This window comes from Pygocentrus nattereri, chromosome 14 (assembly GCF_015220715.1).
Source record: "Pygocentrus nattereri isolate fPygNat1 chromosome 14, fPygNat1.pri, whole genome shotgun sequence".
NCBI classification, from domain to species: Eukaryota; Metazoa; Chordata; class Actinopteri; order Characiformes; family Serrasalmidae; genus Pygocentrus; species Pygocentrus nattereri.
The window spans coordinates 24770980-24788592 of NC_051224.1; the positions used below are offsets into that span (position 1 = coordinate 24770980).

At 39.1% G+C, this 17613-nt stretch overlaps 1 protein-coding gene across 1 annotated transcript in view; it reads right to left on the reverse strand.

The window, feature by feature from the left end:
* Nucleotides 1-6092: 6092 nt before the first annotated feature.
* The window catches only part of pdxdc1 (pyridoxal-dependent decarboxylase domain containing 1), a 48720-nt gene continuing 37199 nt past the window's right edge, over nucleotides 6093-17613 (reverse strand). Inside the window, 8 exon segments of the mRNA XM_017715481.2 lie at nucleotides 6093-8218; nucleotides 10167-10265; nucleotides 10692-10788; nucleotides 12789-12881; nucleotides 14154-14275; nucleotides 14381-14499; nucleotides 16907-17078; nucleotides 17406-17511. Coding sequence (XP_017570970.2) covers nucleotides 7989-8218; nucleotides 10167-10265; nucleotides 10692-10788; nucleotides 12789-12881; nucleotides 14154-14275; nucleotides 14381-14499; nucleotides 16907-17078; nucleotides 17406-17511 — 1038 coding nt within the window. The 3' untranslated portion in view covers nucleotides 6093-7988.

Here is a 17613-nt window from a genome sequence, read left to right on the forward strand (position 1 = left end):
TGTAGTCATGGTGACCCCTGGTTCCTATCTGAACCATTTCACACCAAACTGCTCTAATACTGGTAATACTGTTTAATGGTGTTACTGAGCTCTGCTAAAGCCTGAGTAGACTGATAAATCAATGTGATCAGTTATTAATCTGGGTTACTAAAATCTGGTAAAGCCTGGGTAGACTGATAAATCAATGTGATCAGTTATTAATCTGGGTTACTACAATCTGCTAAAGCCTGAGTAGACTGATAAATCAATGTGATCAGTTATTAATCTGGGTTACTAAAATCTGCTAAAGCCTGAGTAGACTGATACATCAATGTGATCAGTTATTAATCTGGGTTACTCAAATCTGGTAAAGCCTGAGTAAACTGATAAACCAGTGTCATCAGTTATTAATCTCAGGGTTACTGAGCTCTGCTGAAGCCTGAGTAGACTGATAAATCACTGCAAAGAGACAGTTATTAATGATAATAATTCAGCCATCACTACTTTTCCAAGGCATTTTGCCCCACCCTGGCTCCATTCTTCTCGTTTTGGGTCTTTTTGGTCTAAAACAAAAAGCTCCAAAGTGAGAGATGTTAGCATTAGCATGGCAGCCGAGGAGTTTAAACAACACAACAGGATGAAATTAAGCCCAAAAATAGAATTAGAGAATACATATTAATGACTGAATTGGAACTGAGGGCAAAGTTAATTACTTTACTCACTGATATACTTGAGTAAAAGTAAAAGTATGACCACTGAAAATGCTCAGGAAAGTATAAATCAATCAAAACCATACTTAAGTAATAGCTGATGAGTGGAAACACGTACTACCCACCTCTGTCTTATTTTGTCTAAACCGCGTCATATAAAAGAGGCTTCTGTTTAGACTTAACCTCTTGTTCCCCCGGGTTTATTTTGGTTTGTCCATCTGAATTTACATGACCAATTCATAAGGCAGATTATTCAGTAACTGCATGAAATAAATGTAATTTTAATTATATTTAATTTTTTGTAAAAGTTCCCTTTAAATGAACATAAAATGTGTTTTATGATCACACATACTGCTCTATGCTTACAATTTACAGCTGAAAGCCAAAAATCTGAGACGCTCTTTGTATTATTTGATAAAAATAATTTTTACAGAGCAGATCACTGAAGAGACAACATCTATTTGTAGTTTACTGCCCAGATTTGTGGGAAAATGGGTCGACTTTCAGTAGAAACATAAATTGTGAGTTCAGCTTCTTTCATTCTAAGGGTTTAAAATGACATCATCTATTTGACTGGAAAGATGACGTTACAGCCTCATACAACACCCACCTTCTGAATGTAGCTCATGAAATATGAAAGTTATGAAGAATATGATGAAGTGGGTTTTGGAACCACCAGTGGTCTCAAGGAGTTGAAAAGGTTTGAACTTTAACTGCACAATATTTCTTCACTTAATACAACCCCAGTTCCAATGAAGTTGTTGTGTAAAACATAAATAAAAACAGAATACGATGATTTGCAAATCCTTTTCAACCTATATTCAATTGAATACACTACAAAGAGAAGATATTTAATGTTCAAACGGATAAACTTTATTGTTTTTTGCAAATATTCACTCATTTTGAATTTGATGCCTGCAACACATTCCAAAGAAGTTGGGACAGGGCGTGTTTACCACTGTGTTACATCACCTTTCCTTTTAACAACACTCAATAAGCGTTTGAGAACTGAGGACACTAATTGTTGAAGCTTTGTAGGTGGAATTCTTTCCCATTCCTGCTTGATGTACCCTGAGTCCGGGGTCTCTGTTGTCGTATTTTGTACTTCATAATGTGCCACACATTTTCAATGGGAGACAGGTCTGGACTGCAGGCAGGCCAGTCTAGTACCCGCACTCTTTTACTACGATGTAATGTAGTGCCGCCTGATGGATCAAAGGTCACGGGCATTCAATGTTGGTTTTCTGCTTTGCCGCTTACTTGCAGAGATTTCTCCAGATTCTCTGAAACTTTTGATGATATTATGGACTGTAGATGATGAAATCCCTAAATTCCTTGCAATTGCATGTTGATAAACGTTGTTCTTAAGCTGTTGGACTATTTGCTCACGCAGTTGTTCACAAAGTGGTGACCCTCTCCCGTCCTTGCTTGTGAACGAGTGAGCCTTTCAGGGATGCTCCCTTTATACCCAATCATCACACTCACCTGTTTCCAATTAACCTGTTCACCTGTGGAATGTTCTAAACAGGTGTTTTTTGAACATTCCTCTTTTGTTGCCCCTGTCCCAAAGTCTTTGGAACGTGTTGTAGGCATCCAATTCAAAATGAGTGAATATTTGCAAAAAACAATAAAGTTTATCTGTTTGAACATTAAATATCTTGTCTTTGTAGTGTATTCAATTGAATATAGGTTGAAAAGGATTTGCAAATCATCGTATTGTTTTTATTTATGTTTTACACAACGTCCCAACTTCATTGGAATTGGGGTTGTACTCCAATTTGTGTTATTTAAGTAGGTTCAAAAAAACAGAGGCACATTAACTTGAAATGGTTCATTCTATCCATAGAACATTCAAGAGCAATCTTTTTTTGGCATCAGTATCTTTATTATTACTGAGAGAGTGGTTATAAAAATGAATCTACTCCGCTGTACGTTATATTTTAAGTCAACAAGAAATATCCCAATTATTTATTGCACCAAAAACAGACAGAATAGCTGCTTTGAAAGAGAACCCAGTCTTAATTTACATTAGTCATCCAGGAAGAACAAAGATAAACATTCTTTATGTTAAAAAAAATCAACAGGCTCTGAAGTGTGATCATTGTTAAAGGGCAAGTCCAACAATTTTTCAAAAAACTTTCTGCATGATTCGGTGTGGGATGTAAACAGAGAGATTCAGAGCAGTTTGGTGTGAAATGGTTCAGATGTCTTTACAGCGGTGGTGATGGGAACCAGGGGTCACCATGACTACAACACAAATGTAGACACTTTATTTACTATCCAGAACCACCAGTGACCCTAGAAGAGTCTTCTGAGTTTATATGGAATGTTGATGATGGAAAAATAGTGGAAAATCTGAAATAATCAGTTTTCTTTGAGGACTATTTTGCTTCACAGCGCCTGGCATGTATCCCTCCACCATGAATGGAGTTTAAGGTCAAAATCTTCTCAAAACTATCATAAAACAGTGTCTCAGTCATGAGGCAGTGAATTCATAACCATTTCATGTAGGAACTTTCTGTGAGGGAGCTTGTAGAGGTGGACGGTGTTCCTATCACCACCACTGTGAAGAATTCTGACTCTGTAAGTTTCTCTAGAACAGAGAGTTTCACACCAAACCACTCTGAATGGCTCTATTTATATCTTAACCAGTTACTTATGCAGTAATTTTTAAAAATGGGTGGAGTTTCCCTTGTATTCATACTTCATATACTATCCAGATGCCCCATTAGTGAGTACAAAAATGAATCACATGTGAATACAGTGAGAAAACAGAGCTCATGGTTTGAAACTGGACAGTAAAATGGATCTAGAACTTCATGAGTGAAACAGAATCACTGACACTCAGATTTCTGTATATTCCAGAAAAACCAGTGGCTTTGTGTTCCAGTGCAATGAAACCAAAATCAACAGAGTAAACAATAATAATCACACGACAACAGGGAGCGCTACACTAATCCTTCATAAACATCGAGACACATTGCTTTCCCCATAAAAATAACCCAGAACCCTCTCCAACTCTTCTGTTCCAGTGAGAGCAAAGTAACAAACGCAAACCCAATGAAGTCAGAACAGCTACAGGTGCAGGACGGATGGATCAGATTATCTTTTTCTTTGATTACTAGTGCAGTAATGTAATCGCTAACCAGCCTACAGGCTTTTCAGATCACAATCTGTAGAATAAATAAACCTTTTTTCTGATTAAATTATGTCCTTCTGTACAAAAAAAGTGCAATAAGGCATTCAGCTGATTAGAAATAGCTGCATGAGTCTCAAAGCATCGCATTCAACCTTCAGACACACGAAAACCAAACCAAACCACCTCTTTTTGGCAAACAGAGGATGAAAAGGTGTCAATCGTAAAGGTGACATCACACCAGCCCTTACAGTATGCAAATGAAGTGGACACCACGCTTTAAAACCGGTTCTTCAAGGGCTCTTTAGGAAGGAATGTGGTTCTATAAAGAACCATGAAAGGGTTCTTTGAGTGTTCATGGTTTTATATAGAATCATTGTCTTCACTAAAGAACCCTTGAAGAACCATCTTTTTTAGGAATGTATACGGAACCATGAACACAGGATTAAAGGGTTCTTTGCACGGTGAAGGGGTTCTTCAGAGCAAGAATGTGCTGTAGGTGTTTCTATAAAACCTTTCTGAAACGGGTTCTATATCGCACCAAAAAGAGTTTTACTATTGGGACAAGCTATCAAAACAATAGAAGAACAATGCTATGTAGAACCATTTTCAAAAGGTTCTATATAGAACCATCAATCTGAAGAACCCCATCACCATGCAAAAAACCCTTTGATCATACATTTGTTCATGGTTCTATATAGACCCATTTTCTTTACTAACGGACCTTGAAGAACCAACTTTTTAAGAATGCATGGCGTTTTCTTTCGTTCTGACAGCTTGTCCGAGGCACTCGGACAAAAAGGGTGCTTCTACTGCTACAAGCTTGACATCATAACAATAAAAGAACCCTTTCTGGTGCTGTATAGAACATATTTCAAAAAGGTTCTATATAAAACCATCTACAGCACATTCTCCATCAATCTGATAAACGTTTATGATGCAAATAACCCATTAATCATGCAAAAGGTTCTTTCAGTGTTCATGATTCTATATAGAGCCATTTTCTTTACTAAGGAACCCTTAAAGAACCATCTTTTTTAAGAGTGTATGGCATTTTCTTTCATTCTGAAAGCTTGTCAGAGGCGCTTGGGCCCTGCAGTGGTTCTTTGCATTGTAAAAGGGTTCCTCAGACTAAAGGAGAACGTGCTATAGATGGTTCTACTGGTTCTACTAAATCTTTTTGAAAAGTTTTCTATATAGCACCAAAAAGGATTCTTCTATTGTTACAAGCTTGACATCATAACAATAGAACCCTTTTGGGTGATGTATAGAACCCTTTTCAAAAAGGTTTTATGTAGAACCATATACAGCACCATCTGAAGAGCCATTTGATGATGCAAAGTAGCTTTTAATCGCTCAAACTGTTGTGTTCTTGGTTCTTTATAGAACCATTTTCTTTACTAAAGAACCCTTATAGAACCACCTTTTATTAAGAGTGTAGAAAATATGAAAACAGAAAGACAATTCGGTTCTCTACAGCGAAGAACCGTGAAGTAAACTCGAGCGAATGAAGGAACGGCGCTGACTGGCAGTGCACAGTTTCACAGGGAGACACAGTCAGGAATTCTTAAAGGAACATTTCGGTGTTCTCCAGCGTAACCTCTGTGTTCTGCACCTGTGTCGTGAGGCCGATTACCACCACAAATAACCTCAACATGTTTCCTAGAACTAGGAATGTGTTCAATCACTTCTAATGTAAGTCAATGGGCAGCTGCTGAATTCTGTAAGTAAAAATGATCGTTGTGTTCCATAAAAAACTGAGTTTCAGGCGCGTAAAGACACAAATCTGGGTTAAACTGAGTAGAAAGACTTTTGCCCACACACTGCTGAAAAGTCAGACACGTCTAGCTAAAATATAAATTTTTATTACATTAGCTTCTTATTCTCCAGGGTATATTTGGGTTTTTCCATCTGAACTTACATGACCAAATCATAAGACAAATTATTCAGTAACTGCATGAAATAAATGCACATTTTTATTTTATTTATTTTTGTTAAAGCTCCCTCAAACGAACAGAAAATGTGTTTTATGATCACACATACTGCTCTATGCTTACAATTTACAGCTGAAAGCCAAAAATCTGAGACGCTCTTTGTATTATTTTATAAAAAAATAATTTTTTACAAAGCAGATCACTGAAGAGACGTGCTCTGTTTATAGTTTATAGCCCAGATTTGTGGAAAAATGCGTCGACTTTCAGTAGAAAAATAAAATGTGAGTTAAGCTTCTTTTATTCTAAGGGTTTAAAATGACATCAGCCATCTATTTGACTGGAAAGAACACAGTTACAGCCTCATATGATGCCCTCCTTCTGAATGTAGCTTATGAAATATGAAAGTTATGAAGTATATGATGAAGAGCGTTTTGGAACCACCGGTGGTCCCGAGGAGTTCAAGAGGTTAAATAGAGCAACAAAAGCCAGACACTAACCAAGCAAACGTTTAGCTTCTGCTCTCTTCAATCTTCATGAAGCAACTCGTTCAACCTACTTGCGTTTGAAGACTCAAATTGGCCTCACCTACAGGTAATTTTGCTAGACCTGTCTGACTTTTTCTCTTTCTACGCTACTGAATTCTGTGAACACACATTTAAAGTATGTGACTGTGACACTAAACAGAAACTGCAACCACTTTACAACAACAGAACACGTTAGGAGGAGTCAATTACTATTTCAAACCGTTAACGAATACCCAGAAACTGTTTGTTCTGGAAAATTTCCACAAGTTTACACAGACGGGAACCTTCAGGGCCTTCTACATAGAGTTGGACAAGACAATACATATCACTGTTGTGATGAATTATGTCACAATACAATACAATATGCTGTTCTGAACATATCGTGTACATCGTCAGTGCCTGTAGACACTGACCAACTGCATGTTTCATAATAAAGAGAGCGAATTAATCCCATTTAAGTGGATTTAGTGCCAAATATTGAATAAAAATCAATGTTTTTCTCTGTTCCAACTGATCAGATGTCTGAAAAAATTGATATATAGTGCATCATAAAATTACTTAAAGTATTGCAGTATTATATTTTTGCCATTTCCTCCACCTCTAGCTCCACACCTTCAGAGATTTTTTGTGAAGTAGAAAATACTAAATGAAATTGTAGATCATTTTTATTTAATAGAATAATCAATTTGTTGTATTTAAACTCTATAAGCATTACAGTAATACTCTGTTTTAATATATATTTCATATATATAATTGTTAAGTTTAAGTTTGTTATGTTTAATCAATCAGGACTTCTCTCGGTTGTGTTTGGGTAGATACAGCTGAGCTGCTCTCTCATCGGTTAAGACTTCAGGAGCTGAACTGAAGGCCTTACATATTAGATTATTTACCAACATAATTAGGAAGTGGCAGAGGAATCGACCAATCAGGCTTTGATTTACAGTGGGACCAAAGAAAGTTACTCTAGCCCTTCTGAAAGTTCTAGATACGTCACTGACTGAATATGAGTCGTAGTCTAAGCAAGTTCTGGTTAGTTGTTTGGAATGTAAAACAGCGGCGGCAGCTCTGTGCAGGACTGTGTACTGAAAGAGTCACAGTAAAAATGATGCATACAAGCTCAGATACATGATAAGGACTGTTACAAGCTTCAGATAGAACATACAGAATGACATTTACAAGCTATGACGTCTGTGTTCAATCTAGAACTGCTAAAAATGTTCCACTTAGTGCTAACATACAATTAGAAATCAAATAGCGTTGCTAGAAATGAGTATTATTGTAGTTTTTATCCCTTGTTTTTGACTATTTTTACATTTATAGTCTTCAAATTCACAAAAACATTCTATAAAAGCACATTCTTCGCATGTTTACTGACAGAATTCAGCAAATTCTATTATAGGTGAGTTCAGGGAAACACTGAAATTATTATCTGTGGCAATTGACCATACGCTACATCTATGGCAGACAGAGATTAGGCTGGCAGAACATTGGTGTATTCATTTAACGTATGGTTGTGTATTGAGAACAGGGCTGTAAGGAACAACGCATGCTGATGGAATCCCAGTGTTGCATTACTTGCACTTAAAGCTGCTTCATTAACCTAAAATCCTAGAGCAACTCGGTCAAGGCATCGAGGTCGTGGACCAAGGGGCAATCACTCCGCGCCTTATTCAGTACAGCCACTTTGCCTTCAATGGAGCAATCTCTATCTGATGGAGTCAGGCTCCTCCCCCTGGCCCTCAGGAACACGCTGGTCTGCTGCTGAAGGTTCCTCTAAGGTGTGGGGACGGTCGTATGGTACCTCCCCCTCCCTCTCAGCGTGTTCAGATGTTTCGGCAGGTAGCGGCTCTCTGAACGGCTCCTCCAGGTGGCAGACTGAGCTGGTTTCGCTGAACGTGTCGCAGCCTGCACCTGAGCGCCGGAACAGCTTCTGACCTGCAAATGAAACAAGAAGTAAAGTAGATAAAATAAAAAAACAGTAAAATAAAGCTCTGCTAATTGTTTAACACAGTTTAACAATAAATGGTCTAAATGCTGGAATTAATGTAGAACTGCTAATTCACCCTTTAACCCTGAAGATCAGCACAGACTGCTGTTCACTATAACAACACAGACAACTGTCTCGCCTAGCTGGTAGCTAACGAAACGGCAAAGAGAGAGATTTAAGATGAACATTGATCATTTGGAGACGAATGGACTTATTAGTGTTTATAATCACTCCAGCTGGTTTAATCTGCAACGAGAAACTGACAAACACTAAAAAAGTCATGAAGGTGAAGTCAGATTCTTGTTCACAAGCTTCAAATCGTCTCATTACACCTTAAATGGTGCCGCAGTTACATTCTGGCTCCTCAGGCACCATTTAAGGTGGAACTGGAAAATTCTAATTAGAAGCTGGTGAATGAGAAGCGTCATAAAAATCGAACATTAAGAGACATTTTACAAGAAACTCTTCTACTTTTGTGGAAAAGTTTCCTGCTGGAGATGTGAGAAAAGCAGCTATAGCTGAGCTAAAGCTTAACGAAGAGCAAAGTAAGCCTGTGTTTTAGTTTATATTATACTTTTTATCTTGTACTAGCACATCAGCACATAGTGAGACACATTTACAGCCAGGATGGTAAAATGGACATAAAGTGTTGTGGCTCTCAAAGTGGTTTGATTTTGGTTGAAAAAATGGCTCTGTTTAACATTGAGGTTGTGACTCCTGGTTTGCTCAAAAAATCAAATATACACAGTTTTCTCTTCACCTTAACACAAACACAGCCCATCAGCCAACAGTGCTGGAGAAAATGTGGAATGCTAGTACTTGTGTGAAAGAAAAAGTACCCACTGTAAAATATTACTTGGGTAAAAAGGGCTCTATTTCTGTTTTGACTGTCAAAAAGGAAAAGTAAAAGCATTGTGAGATGTTTTCACAATCCATCTTTCTTCCTCTACACTCCTGAAAAAGATGGATCTTCAAGGGTTATTCAGAAAAGACAATGGTTCTATATAGGAGCATAAACATGAAAGAGACCTTTGCATGATTAAATGGCTCTTTGTACAGTGAAACTGTTCTTCAGAGAATGTGCTGCAGATGGTTCTACATAGAACCTTTTTGAAAAGGGTTCTGCTGTTGTAACAAACTTGACATCAAACCATAGAACCTTTGTTAGTGGTATATAGAACCAGTTTCAAAATTGTTCTATATAAAAGTTCTATATAAAATCCATCTACAGCACATTCTCCATCAATCTGAAGAACACGATGCAAAGAACGCCTTAATCATGCAAAGGGTTTTTTCAGTGTTCATGGTTGTAAGCTACACTGCTAAAAAAGATGGTTCTTCAATTCTTTAGTAAAGACAATGAAGGGTTCTTTAGCGAAGACAATGATTCTATATAGAACCATGAACACTTAAAGAACCATTTGTATAATTAAATGGTTCTTTGCATGGTGAAATGGTTCTTGAGATTGATGGAGAATGTGTTGTATATGGTTCTATAAAAAGGTTCTACATAGCACCAAAAAGAGTTCTATTTATGATGTCAAGCTTGTAACAATAGCAGAACCCTCTTTTGGTGCTGTATAAAAACATATACAACACATTCTACATCAATTTGAAGAACCATTTCTTGATGCAAATGGTACTTTAAGTCTTCGTTCTATGTATAACCACTGTCCACTAAAGAACCCTTGGAGAACCTTTTTTAAGAGTGTAATGGTTGGTCATTCAGCACACTGGACACATAAGCAAGTCTTTGAGAGATGCCGTGTTGTGGTTTGAGGTGAGTGATGCTAACTGTTGGGCTATAATCTTCCACTGTTTGTTGGCTACATTAGCCTCGTAGTCCGAGTGAACAGGGTTCCGTTAAACGTGGCGTAAAGGTGTGCAGGATGTCACCTGGCAGGCGTCTGGCTGCAGCTGAAGGGCTTTCAGAGGAGGCCTCTTTATTTGGTTGGGCTTTCAGAGAGTAAACAGGCTCAGTGGTGTCCAGAGAACCTGCAGGAAACAGAACAAACAATATAATTCAAAAGTAAACACATCCTCGTTACCTGAGTGCTATGGAATCTGTGCAGATGGCTCAGGATGTGGTGGCATAACTATAATAATAGTAATAAAAATAATAATAACGTACTTTATTATATAGTGCCTTTCCAAATCTCCAGGTCGCTTTACAGAGCATCAAAGATAAAGCAACAGTAAAGCCACCAAAGAAACACAAGACACAATGAAAACAACAACAGAGACCAAAAAAGCTGGACAAGAACAAGCGATGAGGCTGAAGCAGATGAGGTAACTCGGACATTATGGGCTGTGATGTTCTGAGATTTCACAACGCTGTGAATCCTGTTCTAAAGGACCGTAATCTAATGGAATTGTTCTGAGGTCAGAGGTCAAACCCCTGTCCAGCCGACTGGCCAGTACCTGCAGCCAGATCGAAGGTTCTGCCTTTAATGGAGCTCTGAACAGGAGAGAACCAGTTCATCACGGAGCTCACCAACGGGATCTGCCTTAGAACACCCTGCAGAGAGAGAGAGAGAGAGAGAGAGAGAGAGAGAGAGAGAGAGAGAGAGAGAGAGAGAGAGAGAGAGAGAGAGAGAGAGAGAAGGAGGGTGAGGAGAGAGAGTGAGGAGAGAGAGTGAGGAGAGAGAGAGAGAAGGAAAGTGAGGAGAGAGAGTGAGGAGAGAGTAGAGAGGGAAGAGGGAGGAGAGAGAGAGAAAGTGAGGGAGGAGAGAGACAGAAGGGGAGTATAGAGAGGGAGGAGAGAGAGAGGAGAAGAGTAGAGAGGGAAGAGGGTGGGGGGAGAGAGAAGTGGAGTATAGAGAGGGATTAGAGATAGAGAAGGGGAGTAAAGAGGGAAGAGGGAGGGAGACAGAGAAGAGCGACGAGAGAGAGAGAGAGAGAGAGAGAGAGAGAGAGAAGGAGAGTATAGAGGGAAGAGGGAGGAGAGAGAGAGAGAAAGTGAAGGAGGAGAGAGGGAGGAGAGAGAGACAGAAGGGGAGTATAGAGAGGGATTAGAGATAGAGAAGGAGAGTAGAGAGGGAAGAGGGAGGAGAGAGAGAGAAAGTGAGGGAGGGGAGAGGGAGGAGAGAGAGACAGAAGGGGAGTATAGAGAGGGATTAGAGATAGAGAAGGAGAGTAGAGAGGGAAGAGGGAGGAGAGAGAGAGAAAGTGAGGGAGGAGAGAGGGAGGAGAGAGAGACAGAAGGGGAGTATAGAGAGGGATTAGAGATAGAGAAGGGGAGTAAAGAGGTAAGAGGGAGGGAGAAAGAGAGAAGAGCGATGAGAGAGAGATAGAGCAGAGAGCAGAAAGGGAGAGAGAGAGAGAGAAGAAGAGAGGGATCATGATATGTCACTGCTCAATGGAAAAGCATTTGCAGAAAACGTGAAGTGCTAAAGTCCCTGTCAGGTGTTTCCGTTTTTGTGGCCAAGATCAGCAGGGCCTGGCGGACTGTTGAGGAAATTAAACTGTGCTTTTATTTTATCAAAGGACAGTGAGATTGTGGTGATATCAGATTGTGATCAGACAGAGGGAGCTGCAGCTGATCATGAGCCGTTTTGCCTGTCCGTGCGTTTTGTATTTATGCTGTAACGATGAAAAACAATTTCCCTTTAAACTGCAGTCTGTTATGACTGTGAGGCAGTTTTACTCTCCTGCCCAGAGATGATGGAAATCAGCTTCAGTCACAACATTTAAGACTGAACTTGAGTGCTGAATGAGAAGCTCCTGTCACATGAAGCCCCACATCACCAAAAGTCACTAAAAGCCATGTGGTGATAGCGCCCCCTTTTGGAGAACTTTCTGTTTAACCAGCAGTTCTTAAACTTTTCAAGTCCTCATTTCCGGACAATTTTGTTTTTCATTGTTTACAGTCATCTGCAACAGAAAGGGCTCTCCTGTTGATTATGATGTCAAGCTTGTAACAACAGAAGAACCCTTTTGGCTGCTATACAGAACCCATTTTATTCTTTACTCGACAGTGGTTCTATATAGAACAATGAATGAATAAAGAACTTTGTGCATGGTGAAATGGTTCTTCAGATCGATGGAGAATGTGTTGTATACGCTTCTATTCAGCACCAAAACGGGTTCTGCCATTGTTACAAGCTGGATGTCAAAAATGGAAGAACCCTTTTTGGTGCTGTATAGAAGCGTATACAACACATTCTGTGTCCGTTTTCTGTTTGTGTAAGAAAGTAAGAAGCAAAAATGTTCAAATGGCTTCAAATGGCTCCTACAGCTGTCAAAGTCATTGCTTAGCAACGGCGTCTCAGCAGAGTGATACAGTGTTTGTGAAAAACCTGTGAAGTTATGGTGAAATAACAACATAATTAGAACGCTTCTCAACCAATCAGCTCGCATGGCCGGCACTAACTGTTGTATAATACACCAATAAGCTCTAGGTTTGAGAACCTGATAGAAAGTGGAATTCAGTCAGGAACCCTGTTTAAGACGAACGAGCATTGTTTACGTCTAAAACGAGCAAATCACCCCCCCACCACCACCACCACCACCACGTACCTCCTCCATGAGTTTCTCCTCGTTGGCTTTCTGAAGCTGCAGCTGTGCCTCCAGGATGCCCTTCCTCACCACCTCTGTCATGTTCTCCAAAAGCTACAAACAAACATGAACCGGTCATTAACACCAGTCCAGTCCAGTTCACCTCTAGATGCAGGAAAAGGGCCACTGGCATCATGAAGGACCCCACCCATCCAGCACACACACTTCTTGTTCCGCTCCCCTCAGGTAGGAGGTTGCAGAGCATTAAGAGCAAAACTACCAGACTGAGGAACAGCTTCTTCCCTGAAACTGTAAGACTCTTAAATTCCAATTAGACAATCACTGCAATGGCACTTCATGTCCACTTATTTATTGCTGCTTTACTGAATCAGTGCCTCCACTATATCATCCACACATGTCACTTTATACATCACCAGCATTTAGATGTACACCTCCTAACTCGTACTCATACTGCTGCGGTCCATGCTGCTGTTATCTGTCCTCCCCTGTATGCACCTTCTATTTATTGTTTATTGTTTGTCACTTTGGGAGTTGACTGGACCGTGAGTACAATGTTTCGTTCCACCTCATGTACCACATGAATGACAATAAAGCCTTATCTTATCTTATCTTATCTTATCTTATCTTATCTTATGTGATTCACCACTGTCGGAAGACACTTGCAGAACATTTTTTTAAACTATAACGAACCTTTATTTAACTAGATTTTATTTACAGGTATTTGGAATGTGAAGGACAGCTTAATAAATAAATAAATAAAAACTGAAAATAAATTCCAGCTTTGATATGACCAGAAAGAACTGCATGATTATTTCATTTAATCGGAGAGATAAAATCAGAATAAAAATAGATTTCAGCAAAATTTGCTTTTTAATTCTAGTCAGATTTTTGACTGAGGATTTTTGAGCAAATGAGAATAAGCCCCGCCCACTTCAATGCAATTCTTCAATTATAGTTATTTTATTATTAGTATATAGTTATTTTAATTATAGTTATATATTATATATATGATCCTGATTTTTATTATTATTGTTTGTTATTTGTTAATTATTATTCTTTATTTCTTTAAAAAAAATGCTAATAATAGACAACATTAAAAATGACATTAACACAATAAGTAATTATTTTGTGTATGTCAGTTTGTTTTCTGCTCTCTCTGTGAGGAAGCCCAGCATTATCTGTAGTAATCCTCCAATACTTGTTTATTCTAATCAATACTTCACTAAATTAATGCAAATGTGGCTGGTAATGAAATGTAATAAATCTATATGATCTATAAGATGTCTGGAGGTGTCCAGGAGAAATCTTTGCTCTTCATAAAAAGTTGTTGTCACTTTTTACTTTGTTTATGTTTACTGCCGATACCTTTCCACTCTCTTCAATCTCCCTCCCAACACAGACGATGGTTTCCACTAAAGCGGCCACGTCCAGATCCTCAGCTGCCACTCCGATGAATATACAGTTCTGCTCCTCAGTGAACTCAGGGCCTGCAGGAGGGGGCAGCGGAGTTAGATTAGATTTACACAGTGTCTAATACAGACACAGTGAAGTTAAACACAAGCTGTAAGTTTGATGAAGGTAAACAGACTGACCTGTCGAGAACTCCAGGTCAGTGTCCAGTTCCTTCAGCTTCTTCATCAGTTCACTGTTGATCTTCTCCACCTCCTGCTGCCTCTTTCCCTCCTCCAGGTCCGTCCTTCTGGGCTCATACCTGCAAACATACTGTCTATTCTCATATCCAAAACTCTGATGCACTTACAAAATAAATATCCAGTTACCAAACGTGTACATTATGATGAGTAATAAAGAGCAACCATGAGAGATCTGATCTGATGTGCTTCAGTGTGAAGATATAGAGAGCAAAAAATTATAGATTTTTCAGCAACAAAATAGAAAAACATTTATTATATTGTTTTGCAGTTAAACCAACATTAAAGCGGAGAATAATCTTTCATTAAACCAAAGAAAATCTTCTCAAAATTTCATGCATCTAACATCAATAGCTGAGAAGTTATGACTTTTCAAAGTTTCCACATTTTCCTAGAGTGCTATTTTTTTGTAAGTAAAAATTAAGACCATGCCCACTTTTCAATACCTCTATATCCCAGACACAAGTCTAGAATTTATGTTCTAAAATAATTCATATTATAAATTAATTTATATTCTAAATGTATATTCGATTGCGTATCTACTGGACACAATAACATTATTTCTTTTAATTTTATGTAAATCTGTGAATGTTTTGAGCCAACTTAAACCACTGGTGACATCCTGTATGAATAAAAATAATGCATGGCCATTAACAAGTTAAGTATCTTGTGATCTCAAGATAACAAAGTTGTTAAGCTGATATCAATCAATCAATGATATCAAGTGGAGGTTCTTTAAACACATTTGGGTTTTGTAAATATAATAAACATCTACTGACAGGCTGTGGTTCTGCTGTGGCATCGCTCCAAATAATTCTTATTATTAGTTCCCTTATTTTTGATAAGAAAAGCTTGACGTGCTACTGAGCTGCAATAGAACACAAACAGTGCAGCCTCAGTTTCTCTCATATTAGAACAGGTTAAAGAAACAGTTCAGCGAAAAAAAAAATAATTTACACAATTTTCCCACTTAGCCCAGATTTGGTCCATCAGCAAAGACATTTTTGGCTTAAAATATTGCTTTTTTTTTAGTTTAGTGAAGGAGCTCTGAAGCTAAGGTTACTCAAAAGCACTGGAAGTCAATAGTCACCCAAATCTTTTCTGTAAATACATCCACGAAACATCTCTCAAACCGCATCTTTATTAAGATGATGTTGACTTATCAATGTGGTTTACAGCAGTCTGACTTACTATAAGCCAGGTAAATAAAACATTGTTTCAGTGTAAGTGAACACCACAGACAGACACTTCAGACAGTAGATGTTGTCCAGAATTTTGATTCTCCTCCTTAGTCTCTTCCCTTTGTGTGCATGCTCGTCATACAAGTATATGGGGACAAGATTAGCTTTACAACTGCTGTTGTTTGTTTTCAAAACTGTTAATCTCGAATTTTCAAACTGAAGATATACACTACATGGACAAAAGTAAAGGTTCTAGACCAACCCCTGAAAAACACCCCCTGTAACATCATCCCTCCTCTACCAAACTTTACAGCTGGAACAGTGCATTCAGGCAGGTAACATTCTCCTGGCATTCACCAAACCCCAGAAGTGGCATCCTATGACGATGCCATGTTTAAAGTCACTCAGCTCATCAGTTCTTCCCTCTACTGCCAGTGTGTGGCTGTGGAGACTGCAAGGCTATGTGTTTGATTTTATCCACCTGTTGTAATGTAATGTGAACAGAACCGTTCAGAGTGGTTTGGTGTGAAATGCTTTGTTCTAGAGAAACTTACAGTGTCAGAACTGTTCACAGTGGTGGTGATAGGAACCAGACATCCACCTTTAAAAGTTCCCTCACACAAAGTATTACAATGAAATGGTTATGAATTCACTGCCTGATGACAGACACTTTTATGATAGTTTTGAGAGGATTTCAGCCTCAAACTCCATTCATAGAGGAAAGAAACATATTATGCAGGGTGTTGTGAGGCAAAATAGTCACCAAAGAACTTCCACTTTCCATATAAACTCAGAAGACTCGTGTAGGTTCACTGATGGTTCTGGATAGTAAATACAATGTATATATTTGCGTTGTAGTCTGGCCTCGCTCTCTCTGGGTGAGTAGGATGCCCCCCCCCATCTCCCCCATCACTCAACGCGATGCTAGTCAGCGCAGACTGTGACTTTGTGTAAGCGGCAGTTCGAAAAGAAGCAGTGACGCGTTACAGGTCTTAGAGGAAGCATGCGCTGCCTTCACCCTCCCAGTGTTGGTAGCATCATGTGATTGGGGGAGTCTGAAAATTGGCTAAAAAAAACAAATAAAATTGGTGTAATCCCACTTTAATCAAGGCCTGGATGTGGTTTGAGGAGGTTTGGGGATGTATTTACAGAAAGGATTTGGGTGACTATTGACTTTTACTGCTATTTAGCAATGTTAAGTTCTGGGTTAAAGCTCAGTTTGGACACCAAACATGTCTTGGCTGATCAACTACATCTGGAGTGAGTGCAGAAGTTCTCTGTCTCTGACCTGACAGCGCCGAGCCCGGGCCAGCTCAGCTCTTCTATGTAGCACAGAGCAGCGTGCTGGAGCACTTCCTCTCTGAAGTCCAGCCTGAAACGCAGCGTACAGCTCAGCACAGGAACCAGCTCGGCCAGCTTCTCCACCAGCACCGCCACGTCTGACTCCTGAGTACCTAACGCTGCACATCGGCACATCAGCACAGTCAGGACAACTTCCTATACCCTTTTTTATGAGACATACGGTTCTGACTAAAATTGACTACATTCAAATCTGATTAATGAACACAACTCTGTAGAGTTAGAACCGAACTATAGCTCAGCTAATGGCCCTGATGAGAATCTAAAGTCCAGTTATGGTTTATGGCTGGGTTACCAATGAGGCAAGTTCCTGATCAGAGCATGAACACAGTTTACACTTTTTACTGGACACTTCCTGTAAGCTGTGCCGCACCTTACGCAAACATTTGTGTTGTGAAACACATCAATGTGTCTGTGGAAAAGCTCACCTGCGGCAGTCATTAAAGGGTTAAAGCGCACACAGACTCCTTCATCCTCCAGCTCCACTACGTCCACTCCGCTGGCCGGAACATGCAGAGCTAGCTGTTCACCGAGCTGAGGAGAAATACGATTATACAGCTTTCAAACTAAAATGAAAATTCTGTCATAATTTCTTGATTATAAACAATATAATTTAACTAAAAATGGCAAAGGTTC